This window comes from Elgaria multicarinata, chromosome 2 (genome assembly GCF_023053635.1).
Source record: "Elgaria multicarinata webbii isolate HBS135686 ecotype San Diego chromosome 2, rElgMul1.1.pri, whole genome shotgun sequence".
NCBI lineage: Eukaryota > Metazoa > Chordata > Lepidosauria > Squamata > Anguidae > Elgaria > Elgaria multicarinata.
In genome coordinates this window covers 140,431,571-140,444,004 of record NC_086172.1, presented here as the reverse complement: position 1 = coordinate 140,444,004, position 12,434 = coordinate 140,431,571, and the positions used below count along the sequence as shown (strand labels likewise).

The following is a 12,434-nucleotide window of genomic DNA, read 5'->3' as shown; positions in this document are numbered from 1 at the left end:
CGGGGGAATTTCCAGAGCATGGGGGACAGGAGAGAAAGAGGAAGGACATGTCCCATTGCATTAGTGGTGACATTGGATTTCACTCATCGTTTGTATGTTTACCTTTTCTCAAAAGACTATTTTAACAAAGATGACTGAGTCAAAGGACAGAACAATGATGCCTGTATCCTACCCATTTCAATTTTCTTATAACTGTCATCTCTGTCCAGTTTTAGTTGGTGTGGGGGCATAGAGAGCAAATTAATGCTAGCTCAGTAGTCTGCCTGTAAGCTTCTGGGCAAACTCAAGATCTGTTTTGACCTTTGTATGATTCAGGTTGAGGGCATTTGTGTCGGGGCCTTGCGTGTGATGATATCACAATTATGGAACTTACTCCTCAGAGGTTTACGTGTCTCTTAGATGGCAGGGTCCTCTACTGGAAAGACAGACAGCCTTCTTTATTCTGTCAGGTATCACATGGCACAGGAGCTGCCATTTTTCATTATTTTTACTATAGTGTTTTTCTGTTTTATTGTGAACTTTATGTTGTCTTGAGTATCATTGCCATAAAATGAGTAGAAATATAAGTTTAAATAAATTTACATATTAAGTTTAAGTAAATAATGGACCAGTTTTTTTACATTAGATGGATAAAACTGTACAAATTAATTAAATTCCTTAATTAGGCAGATTTGACCTGCACAGTAGTAAAAAAATAGACTAATTAAACAATGCTTTACTTTGTATTCTTCCACTATGGAATCAAAGTAATTTCTGTATCCAGACTTTTGAAAAGCAATTAAGTTAAATGACACTAGTTAGCAAAAGAACAAACATGTAAGTAAATTAGGTTGATGAATGCATAAATATTCAAAACCTGAATATTTAGCCTACATTATCAAGAGGCCCAACTTGGACCTTAAGTATATGCTATCTAAAAGACATTCTGTACTCCTATTTTATATTTTGTAAGTTACATTGCCTGCACATGAACTAGATTTCAAACTGCATTTACTAAAAACCTCGATAGTAGACTCACCTGTCACTTCCTCGCAACATTTTAGGGTCAAAATATCGGTAGTCATCTGTCTCCTATTTGAAGAGAAAACTTTGTAACAATATTTTGCTACCTAACATTCCATTAGTTTGACTAGTGGCTTCTATGAAACCATTTTCAAACTACTGCATATTAAGGAATTAGATTTCCCCATCACAGTTTCCCCAAAAGTCTACATTTCACTGAAATAGTTCTTTTGAAAGTATTCATTCAGTCACAACACCAAAATACCCTATACTACCTGCCACTGGGGGCGAGATGGCTCCTTTGAAATTCAAGGCTACAAAACTTTCCAAAATATACTACTTGCGTAATATGTTCTAGCTGTGAAGCACTAGTTTACCCCTCCAAAAAAAGGTACATTTTCTTAAGGAATCATCAAGAGCCTCTGTTTGCTTTACAAGAACGTAATGGCAATGAATGCTAAAATGATACACCGATCAAAGTCTTTATTCAGCATTAAACATAGACTCTTCTTAGTTCATTCCATGATTTATGAGTAATATTAAAGCAAGGTTAAGTTTGTTTACAAAATGTGAGGCATTACGACCCATTTTTAAAAACTGTTGACATTATGATATGAAAGATTTATTCTTCCTCAAATACGTTCAATATTTTCATTGGCAAATGTCAGCAGTTCTTCTGTCTCTACTCTTGCAGGTTCTTTAATTAAATAAGGCTGGAGAAAGAAAGCCCCCACTTCTTTAGCTTTTCCTAATTAGATCATTTTTCTCTACATGATATCTATGGTTCTTCCAGAATTAAAAAAAGAAAGTCTGATTTAATTCTGCAACTCACCAGATTCTTAAAAAGGAAATTGGTTTACCATTGTGCATATCAATGCACAAAAACATCTGAACTAAATCATCTATAGATTAATCTTTAATTTCAGATGCTGCGTCTGTACACCACCAAACAAAACAAAACAAAGCCAAAGAGCACACAACTGTATGAAACACGTTATAGTACAAGTCAGATTGTTTTGTACAACTCAGATTACAGGCATCCGGGTTTTGTCCTGTTTCGTCATATGTTTTGACTTCAAAGAAAAACAATTCCGTTATCTGTCAAGACCAAGAAACATATACAAGATACAAATTGAATATGATTCAGTGTTGCATCATTATTTTCAGAAAGCATCAAAAGATTCAAAAACATTTTAGTATGTGTTAAAAACTCACCGCCATGAACGAGCAATACCGTGGGAGTATAGGAGTTTGCAAACTTTAAATAGACCTTCCATCCATATTTTTTTTTAGTTTAAGCCCTCAAAAGGAGGTTTTTCTGTGTGATAAAGATAGGTTTCAAAAACATAATAAAATAAACACAACGATGGAAGAATAATGAAGGATTCAAACCTCAATCCCCGGCAAGTAATCCAAAATGCTTCAACGGTGGCAAGTACTGTGAATAGGTGTGTTCCTTCTACCTGATTATGTTATTTTATACATGAATCTTAAAGGTACAGGTAACATTCACTGTATGTAGTACAAACTAGAACACACTTGTTCACAATACTTGCCGCCGTTGAAGCATTTTGGATTACTTGCTGGGGACTGAGGTTTGAATCCTTCATTATTCTTCCGTCATTGCGTTTATTTTATTATGTTTCTAAAACCTACTTTTATCACACAGAAAATCCTCCTTTTGAGGGCTTAAACTAAAAAAAAAAAAAAGGACAGAAGGACTAAAGTTTGCAAACTTCTATACTCCCACGGTATTGCTCGTTCATGGCGGTGAGTTTTTAACACATACTAAAATATTTTTGAATCTTTTGATGCTTTCTGAAAATAATGATGTAACACTGAATGAATGGTATTCAATTTGTATCTTGTATATGTATATCGGTCTTGACAGATAACAGAATTGTTTTTCTGACAAAGTCAAAACATAAGACAAAACAGGACAAAAACTGGATGCCTGTAATCTGACTTGTATAAAACAATCTGACTTGTACTATAACGTGTTTGATACAGTTGTGTGCTCTTCAGCATTGTTTTGTTTCTGTTCAACTGCTGCCCTCTTTGTTTTGTTGTTCTGTACACCACCAAAATACATATGCCCTCAGCTGTTCGTGAGAGCTGCTTTTCATGATGCATTCCTATCTGGATGAGGGCTGCAGGTGATACAACCACCTATTAAATGGGTAATACTTGAGATGGCATCAAAAAGTTGTATATCACAGCTTCAAAAACAATTCATCCTGTTGTGTTTGTCTGTTAGCTGTACTTACAGGATTTGACTTCATCTCCATAAGGTTGTCTAAAATACGAGTGACAGGAAGATTCTATAGAAAAGAGTGTTTAATTCATGTAAATTGCAGAAATTGTTCAAATATAGTTTAGAACAGAAATGGGTATAGACACTATCCAGTTACTGCTCACATTACCAATGAAATCAATCCTCATTTGTTAAGTAATGTCATTACCCTACTACATTTTATTTATTTATTTATTTAATTAATTACATTTATATACCGCCCCACATGCCTTTGTCATACGAAAAGCAGTACATCTAGTTTAAGTGCAATCTCTTGATGCTTGTACCCAGTGGAAAAAAAGACTCAGCCTATTCATACATAGAATTAAAGTAACACATGAAGAAGGTCATGGGGAAAGATTCTTAAAACTAATTTTCCATTTTAAAAAAGAAACCAAACCATGTTAATTAATATATATATATATAGACCATGGTGAAATCAATGGCTAGAATCCAGTGATATAGGGCGGGATATAAATGTTTTAAATAAATAAATAAATAATAAATAAATCCCAAAAGCTCCATGTGCATTTCCATGGAACTTTCAAACGTGCACAGTGTTTCTAATCGTTCCCTAAGCCCACCATCAGTTGTGCTGTAGCAACTGCTGTTTAAGAAGGTCATTTGACTTTCAGGAATGGCTTTCTATAGCCTCCCATGTCACAGGTGCTAAAGAATTAAAAACATTTCTTATACTTTTCAGGAGCTATCTGTTATTGCATAGGACCATAGGGCTTGTCCACACTATAGCATGCCTCGTACTAGAAAGGAACATTGATCACACACTGTGAGGGTTCCTTATGGTTTGGTGTTATGGAGGCATCCAAGAATGCCAAGAACTCCTTCTACTGGCCAGGAAAGGCAGGGATCACAGGACCACAGATCTCTGTGGGAGGTTTGTCACCTTCTGGTTCCACCCCCAGTTCCGACCTCTGGCCAAGTTAGAGACAGAAGGATAATCATGGAGCAACAGAAGAACATAGAATGCAGTTAGGGTGAGAAATAGGTCACCTAAATCAGGGTGTGATCTGAATGTCTCCATCACACCAAACATGAAGGAACCTTCACGGTAAGTGACCAGTACTAGTAAATTCTGTTAAATTTATTTCTATTAACTCTTAAATACCTAAGATTCACACATGAATTGCTCAGCAGTCACATGGATATTAAAGACCACAGTTTGCCTATCCTTGATATATTATTGTTATCAACCTAAGAAATATGTATTTTTGGGAATCTATGCTTATCTAATTATACTACGAATTATCTTTGGTTTCAAAAAAAATATAAATGAACACACCTGTTGCTTTAGTACCAAATTCTTGACACCTTCCATGACAAACTGGGATCCTGTATTCATGACACGTGAGAAAAGGCTGAAACATAAAGTACACATCATGGATGAGCTGGCTCACTTTCATATATTTAAAAGATATTTATGGTGAACTGTACTTCATGAAGTTAAAAAATTGAAATCTCACAACAAAATATTCACTTTTCTATTTGAGATTTATCTTATTATTTTGTGGGTGAAAACTGTTATTACAATGTTCTTCTATTTTAGCTAGGTGTAAACTGGGTGTGTGCAGAAGGTAGATTTCCAGGTCTTTTTGACTTCAACCCGCATAAGTCCCTTCCAGCATGGTTAGTGGTCAGTAAATCTGGGGATCTACCTTCTGCCCACCCCTGGTGTAAACAATCAGAACGTCAGTCAGCTTCCCCCCCACCCCCATGGAAAAAGCTATGGGCATCCAAATGGCAGATGCTGTTCAATGCAAGCAAGTATAAGGTGTTGCATGTTGGGGCAAAGAAACCCCAACTTCAAGTATAACCTAATGGGATCTGAGCTGGTGGTGACCGAACAAGAAAGAGATCTTGGGATTGTGGTGGACAGTTTGATTAAAATGTCCACCCAGTGTGCGGCCGCTGTAAAGAAGGCAAACTCCATGTTAGGCATTATAAGAAAAGGAATTGAGAATAAAACGGCCGGTATCATACTGCCCTTATACAAATCTATGGTGTGACCACACTTAGAATACTGTGTACCGTTCTGGTCACCACACCTAAAAAAGGATATTATAGAGCTGGAAAAAGTGCAGAAAAGGGCAACTAAAATGATTAAGGGGCTGGAGCATCTCCCCTATGAGGGAAGGTTACATCAACTGGGTTTTTTTAGGTTGGAAAAAAGGAGTCTAAGGGGAGACGATAGAGGGTTACAAAATTATGCATGGTATGGAGAATGTGGCTAGGGAGATATTTTCTCCCTCTCTCAAAGTACTAGAACCCGGGGTCATCCCATGAAGCTGATTGGTGGGAGATCCAGGACAAATAAAAGGAAGTACTTCTTCGCACAGCACATAGTTAAATTATGGAACTCACTACCACAAGATGTAGTGATGGCCACCAATTGGATGGCTTTAAAAGGGGGTTGGATAAATTCCTGGAGGGAAAGGCTATCAATGGCTACTAGCCCTGATGGTTGTGTGCTACCTCCAGTATTCGAGACAGTAAGCCTGTGGGCACCAGTTGCTGGGGAACATGGGTGGGAGGGTGCTGTTGCACCATGTCCTGCTTGTTCATCCCTGGCCAATTACAGGTAGGCCACTGTGTGAACAGAGTGCTAGACTAGATGGACCCTTGGTCTGATCCAGCATGGCACTTCTCATGTTCTTATCCACTTTAACCAATGTAAAGCTTGGGAAGCCTGTGTTAATGAACCACTAGCTCCTAGAGTCAGGGCTGCTGGTGGGAAATTGGCAGGTAGTGAAAACCAGGCTCTACAGGAAAGCTTCTGAATACTAATGTTTTTATTACCATGCTGCTTTTTAATATATTTTTCTGCCATTTTTATGAACTTTATGTGATTTTATTGTTACATAGTGTTTATTATTTGTTATTCTGTAAGCAGTCTTGGGTAAGATTATAAAGCACTATTAAGTAGTGGTAACAATATATACTTTGAAACTCACCCCAATGACTTGGCTGCACTGTTTCCATAGGTAGCTGGAGCTGAAGCCATCTTGGCAAAAGCTCTGTAAAATAAATAAGTTAATACCTACATGCTTAATTTATTTTCATCAGTACACTAGCAAAGTATCTCCGCCCATGAATGAAACATTCAGTTTTAAAACACAGCCTTTCTAGTCACTGGAGGATGGAAATGGCACTTAGTTCACATCAAAAGGACACACTACAAACAACATCTGTCTTCCCCTTTACTGAAATTCACCATTACAATCTTCCAAAGTAAACTATTTTGATAGCATTCTAGACAAATTCCAGAATGCTGTGCTCAAAATAGAATGAATATTTGCAACACAACATCCAAATCAAAACTATCAAAGGGGGCAGGAATAAATAGTCCTAAAAGACTTTTTCTTTTCTTTTACAGAGAACATTAAGATAGTTGTGATTATAATTTGTGACCTTTTATTACAGTGATAAACCAGTTAACAGAAACGAATGAGAATTGACTTTGGATTTTTAAAAGCCCCCAAATATCAGTTTGCTTCAGAATTTTTATAATCAAATAGTTTAATATTACTACTATTGCTGTGAAGCCCCCAAGCCTGGATGTTTATAGAGATGTGATCAGGCAGTTGAGCACCCCAAACAATGGCTCTGGCTGCTGCAGTACAGTCCTGAGAATCAGGTGCATTACATTTTTAAACAGTATGATTCTAGCCTCTGTGATAGTGCCAAATACACTTTCTGCTGAATGCTTAGGAAAAAAGGGAGGTGTGTGTGTTGGATTGAGCATTCAGTAGCCAGGGAGTATATCCCTATATTCCCTTTCTTATCTGAAAGGAGAAATTGTGTTGGATCCAAAGATGTCCTTTCATGAATGGAAAAACTTGTGCTCAACACTGTACACTTTGTCACATATCAAAGCTAAACATTAGGACTGTTTTATCCTGTTGCAAAACTCTACTATATGAACAATCCAGCCATAGGCAAAATGGAATGACTATCCACTAACTTTAATTACATAAATGCCTTGGACCACATGCAGTGTCAAAATAGATCATTCTCAGTTGGTTGCAGCTTCTCCTATGATTCTCTAACATAGAGTAATCTAATTATAGGCAATGTGGAATAATTAGTTGATAAAATATTAAATACTACAAGAAAGATCTGACACACATAAGATTCTTCTGGGATGAAAAAAAAGCCCCCAAAGAACACTGTTGAGTTGGATAGCACTTTCATTTTCGCAGTCAATACTTGAATCCAAATCTCTGATAGGACAAGCAGATGCACTTCTGTTTGTGCAAAGATGTATGTTATTGTCATTGATATGCCACCCTATGTACAACCACTTTCACCCTTTCAAAAGCCACTCCAAGGAATTGAAGTTCCTCCATGCAATGTAGTATGGGGTGGGGGTGGGGGGCAGATGTAGCTGAGGTTGGAGGTGGAATCACTGACTCTCCGACACATGAGCAGAACTTTGGATCCAAGCCATCTGTAAACGAAGGACTTTTATTTGTGCTGGAAAGCCTGGCAGGAAGCCCACTTCTCCCTGTTGAAAACTAGATGTGTGCCGTCTACAGGGGTAAGCAGGGCCTGGATTAAAGTGGAAGCAAATTTCAAAGTTAAGTTTTTGCCATTTTCATTGCTTTATGAAAATAAAATGAACTTACTTCCATTGTTTAATGTAGGTTAAGGGGTTAAGGTTGCATCCTGCATCTGTCAGTGCTTTTTTGTACTGTTCCAAATCTGCCTAGAATCAAACCAGAGATTTGAAATTTGTTACAACTCTTCTAAATGAAGCAGCAAGCCACCATTTTCATTTACTAATACTAAATCTATTTTTTTGACTCAAGGGCATAGAAAATAAGCAAATGCACATTATCATCTAAACAAGCACGAGCACGAAAAAACCTGCACATGTATTAACATTTAATCAGAAAATAAAACACACGCTACTGCTATTAAAGTACAAATCAAGAAAACAAGAGTGTTGAAACAAATGAACAAAAGTATTCAATTTGATTCTGTCACCTTGCAATGTCTGCAATTTTAGAGAAAAGTATTTGGAGAAGAGAATGTCTTATAAAACAGAGGCTGCTTTAATAGAGTTTTAAAAAGTCTTTTAAGTACTGTGGTTCATTACATATAGATGTGTGGTATTCTCTATGAATTCAAGTTAAGGTAATGAGGGCTGATCTATATTTATTTATTTATTTAGAATATTTATATACCGCTCCCCATTGAGAAATTTTGGAGCGGTGTACAAGGTAAAATGAAAATAAAAACAGAATAAAAACAGTTAAAACAAAATTTAAAAGAAGCAATAACAGTAATCCAAGGCTGCATGTTAAAGAAAGGCTTCTTGGAATAAAGATGTTTTCAGGAGGCGCCGAAAGGAGTACAAGGTTGAAGCCTGTCTGACCTCCAAAGGCAGGGAATTCCACAGGAGGGGTGCCACCACGCTGAAGGCTGTTCCCTTGGTGGATTCCAATCGGAGGATGGATCTAGGTGGAACCACCAGGAGCAGGCCCCCGGATGACCTCAGTGACAAAGAAACCATTTAGTATAACTCTTTTGAGATTTATTTATAAGATAATTTATTTATACATTTATAAAAATAGAAAATACACAAAGTGATGAAAAAGCATGTCTGCAAGTTAAAAAGTAGCATGTTGGGGGGAAAGCTAAGCTGGATTCCTTCTCTGACATGTTACTTTTCCATGTGTAGAATTTTTTTTAGCCTGCGCATGGGAAAACATTTGCTTACTAAATATTGGCTAGGCAGGGAACTGCTGTACTGAACTTGGATCCCAATAAAGAAGGCTGCTGATTGTCAGGCTGCTACTGAATTGTGATTTAATTTGTGAAGGAACCAAATTCTGAAAATGGAAATTTATAAGTGAAAACATTATAAATTTGATGATGTAGACAAGGTGCTTGCAGCAGTGCGGCCGACCACTTGCCCTCTCGATCCCTGTCCCTCCTGGCTTATAAAAGCAAGCCGAGGGAGTCTGACTGGGTGGGTCCAGGGGGTGATAAATGCTTCCCTCCAGGAAGGGGTGGTCCCTGCTGTCCTTAAGGAGGCAGTAGTGCGACCACTCCTGAAGAAGCCCACCCTGGACCCGATGGTATTAGGCAACTACCGCCCAGTTGCTAACACTCCTTTTTTAGGGAAGGTACTTGAGAGGGTTGTGGCGGAGCAACTGCAGGCACTCTTGGAGGATACTGATTATCTAGATCCATTCCAGTCTGGGTTCCGATCTGGTTACGGGACTGAATCAGCCTTGGTCGCCCTGATGGATGACCTTTATCGAGAGAGGGATAGGGGGAATGCAACCCTGTTAATCCTGCTCGATCTCTCGGCGGCTTTTGATACAATTGAACATAGTATCCTCCTGGATCGACTCTGTGGGATGGGCATCGGAGGCACTGTTTTACAGTGGTTCCGGTCCTACCTACGGGGTCGTTTTCAGAGAGTAGCATTGGGTGACCAGTCCTCGGCCTCCTGGCAATTGAGCTATGGAGTGCCGCAGGGCACCATCTTGTCCCCAATGTTATTTAACATCTATATGAAGCCGTTGGGCGCGGTCATTAGGGGATTTGGAGCTAAATGCCATCAATACGCTGATGACACACAGCTCTATCTCCCTGTGACAACTGAATCAGGTGAGGCTGTGCAAGTCCTGGACCAGTGCCTAGACTAAGTAATGGGCTGGATGAGGGCCAATAAACTGAGACTAAATCCTGGCAAGATGGAAGCCCTGTGGGTGAGTGGTTCCCAAGTCCGGGAGACAGGCTCATTGCCTGTTCTGGATGGGGTTGCTCTGCCTCTGAAAGAACAGGTTCGTAGTTTGGGGGTACTCTTAGACCCGTTTCTGTCGTTGGAGGCTCAAGTAGCCGCCACGGCTCGGAGTGCCTTTTACCATCTTCGGTTGGTTCGCCAACTACAGCCTCTCCTGGACAGGGATAGCTTGACCACGGTGGTACAGGCATTGGTAACCTCAAGATTGGATTACTGCAATGCGCTCTATGTGGGGCTGCCCTTGAAGCTGCTCCAGAAGCTGGAGCTAGTGCAGAATGCTGCAGCTCAGCTGTTGTCTGGAGCTGCCCCTTTCCAGCATGTAACTCCTCTGCTGAGGGAACTGCACTGGCTGCCTATTCGCTACCGGGCCAGGTTTAAGGTTCTTGTACTTGTGTACAAAGCCCTAAACAACTTGGGACCAGGATACCTGAGAGAGCGCCTTCTCCCTTACCAACCTGCCCGGTCACTGAGGTCATCTGAGGGCCTGCTCCTGGTGGTTCCACCTAGATCCATCCTCCGATTGGAATCCACCAGGGGAAGAGCCTTCAGCATGGTGGCGCCCCTCCTGTGGAATTCCCTGCCTCTGGAGGTCAGGCAGGCTCCAACCTTGTACTCTTTTCGGCGCCTCCTGAAAACATCTTTATTCCAAGAAGCCTTTCTTTAACATGCAGCCTTGGATTTCTGTGTTGTTGTTTTTTTGCTTCTTTTAAAATTTTGTTTTAACTGTTTTATTCTGTTTTTATTTTCATTTTACCTTGTACACCGCTCCGAAATTTTTTCAATGAGGAGCGGTATATAAATATTCTAAATAAATAAATAAAACATCAATCAAAACCTGAACTAGCAGTTTGCTCTTATTCTAAAATGAACCAGAGGATGCTATTGTATATATTCTGACCTTTCAGATGTGAAAATACTATCATTTATTATTCTTGCTTACTGGCTTTCCACTCAACAGACTGGAGTTTGCTTGTTTCTGTGGTGCCCACAGAGAGAAGTGGTCACAAGGAAAGGCAGTGTCCAAGGTGAAAAGAGGGCTAACGTTAGCCTGATGCAGATTTACATTCTTGCTCTCCCAACCTAGTTGGGAGATTGAAAATCTGTTTGAAGGTTCCTTCCTGCCCCTATGAATTCTCTCTCCCTTCCCTTTTCAGAGCTAACTATACTGGGTTCAGCAATCTTAATGTTCACCATAGTTAGGTGCAAACAAGTGTTTACTATGGTTAACTCCCCCTCCCCAAAAAAAAGAAGAAAAAAGAAAAAAAAGGAAGGAATGTGGAAATTTGTTTGGGGAGGATGAGAGCACATGAATCTGTTACATGTTTTTGATCTCCAAACCATGGTTATGTCCACAATGGGCCTATGGGTTTTCCTATTGTCACTAGCACAGTCTGTTAGTGAATTCGGAAAACAGAATATTTCGATTAAATATGACAAATATCTGTTACAAATATTCATGTAGTTATTTAGAAAAACTGTAAATTAGGCATGAAACTGAACAAATGTTTCTTTCATCAAATACATACCTCAGACGGCAATTGTACGGAACTTATGTAATAGATAAGAAAGAGCCGCATCTTGTCTTCGGCAGTTCCCGCTGTGCAGAGAAATGTTTTGCTTTTAAAAAAGTTATTTTGTTAACTATAATACTATGTGATAAAATGTAATTCAGTTATTTATCATATAAAATAAAACTACGAAATGTTATATCAAATGAAAGAAGTTTAGGAAAAGTCATACAATAAAAGATATACAGCAGCAAAAGGCTCACAAGAAAAGTGTACATGAAGCATGTGGTTAAGTATGGAAAGCTATAATCTGAGAGAAGGATGGTATGTCACGAAAAGCTGCATGCTATCTTGAAGAAGCTGATAATAAAACTATTCATATTATAAATACATGCTATTTCTCCACATAAGGATAAGCGATGGCATTGTTTGCCATTGCAGCTAAGAAATTATATATATATATATATATATATATATATATATATATATATATCTGAATGGGTACCAATTACGGTTAATATGTATTTTTAATTATATTTTAATTTTGATTTTAACCATGATCAATTTTATGAATATGTAACATGCACTATAATTCCAGATTATTTTATTTATGTAATATATGAATGGAGAGGTGCAAAGGCCTTTGTCTATACACAATAAAATCTTGATCAATATTTAATTTTTCATCAAAAATATAGGCCAAGAACAATAGCAGTGTGACCTAGCTCCATGAGTTCAACAGGGTTTTTAGACTTCTTTAAGAAAAAGAAAGTAGCACCTTGCTGCTGTCTGGTAAACAGCTTTTGGAAGCAGTTCTCAATATGGCAGTTCATAAGAACCTAAGAAGTGCCCTGAT

General features: G+C 38.5%; 1 protein-coding gene across 1 annotated transcript in view; it reads right to left on the bottom strand.

Annotated features, from left to right (window-relative positions):
• SCFD1 (sec1 family domain containing 1) overlaps positions 1-12,434 on the bottom strand; it is a 67,493-nt gene that overhangs the window by 11,698 nt on the left and 43,361 nt on the right. Inside the window, exons 16-21 of the mRNA XM_063117765.1 lie at positions 11,597-11,667; positions 7,939-8,018; positions 6,265-6,327; positions 4,596-4,671; positions 3,270-3,323; positions 1,019-1,071 (exon numbers count right to left, since the gene is read on the bottom strand). Coding sequence (XP_062973835.1) covers positions 1,019-1,071; positions 3,270-3,323; positions 4,596-4,671; positions 6,265-6,327; positions 7,939-8,018; positions 11,597-11,667 — 397 coding nt within the window. The remainder of the gene's footprint in view (positions 1-1,018; positions 1,072-3,269; positions 3,324-4,595; positions 4,672-6,264; positions 6,328-7,938; positions 8,019-11,596; positions 11,668-12,434) is intronic.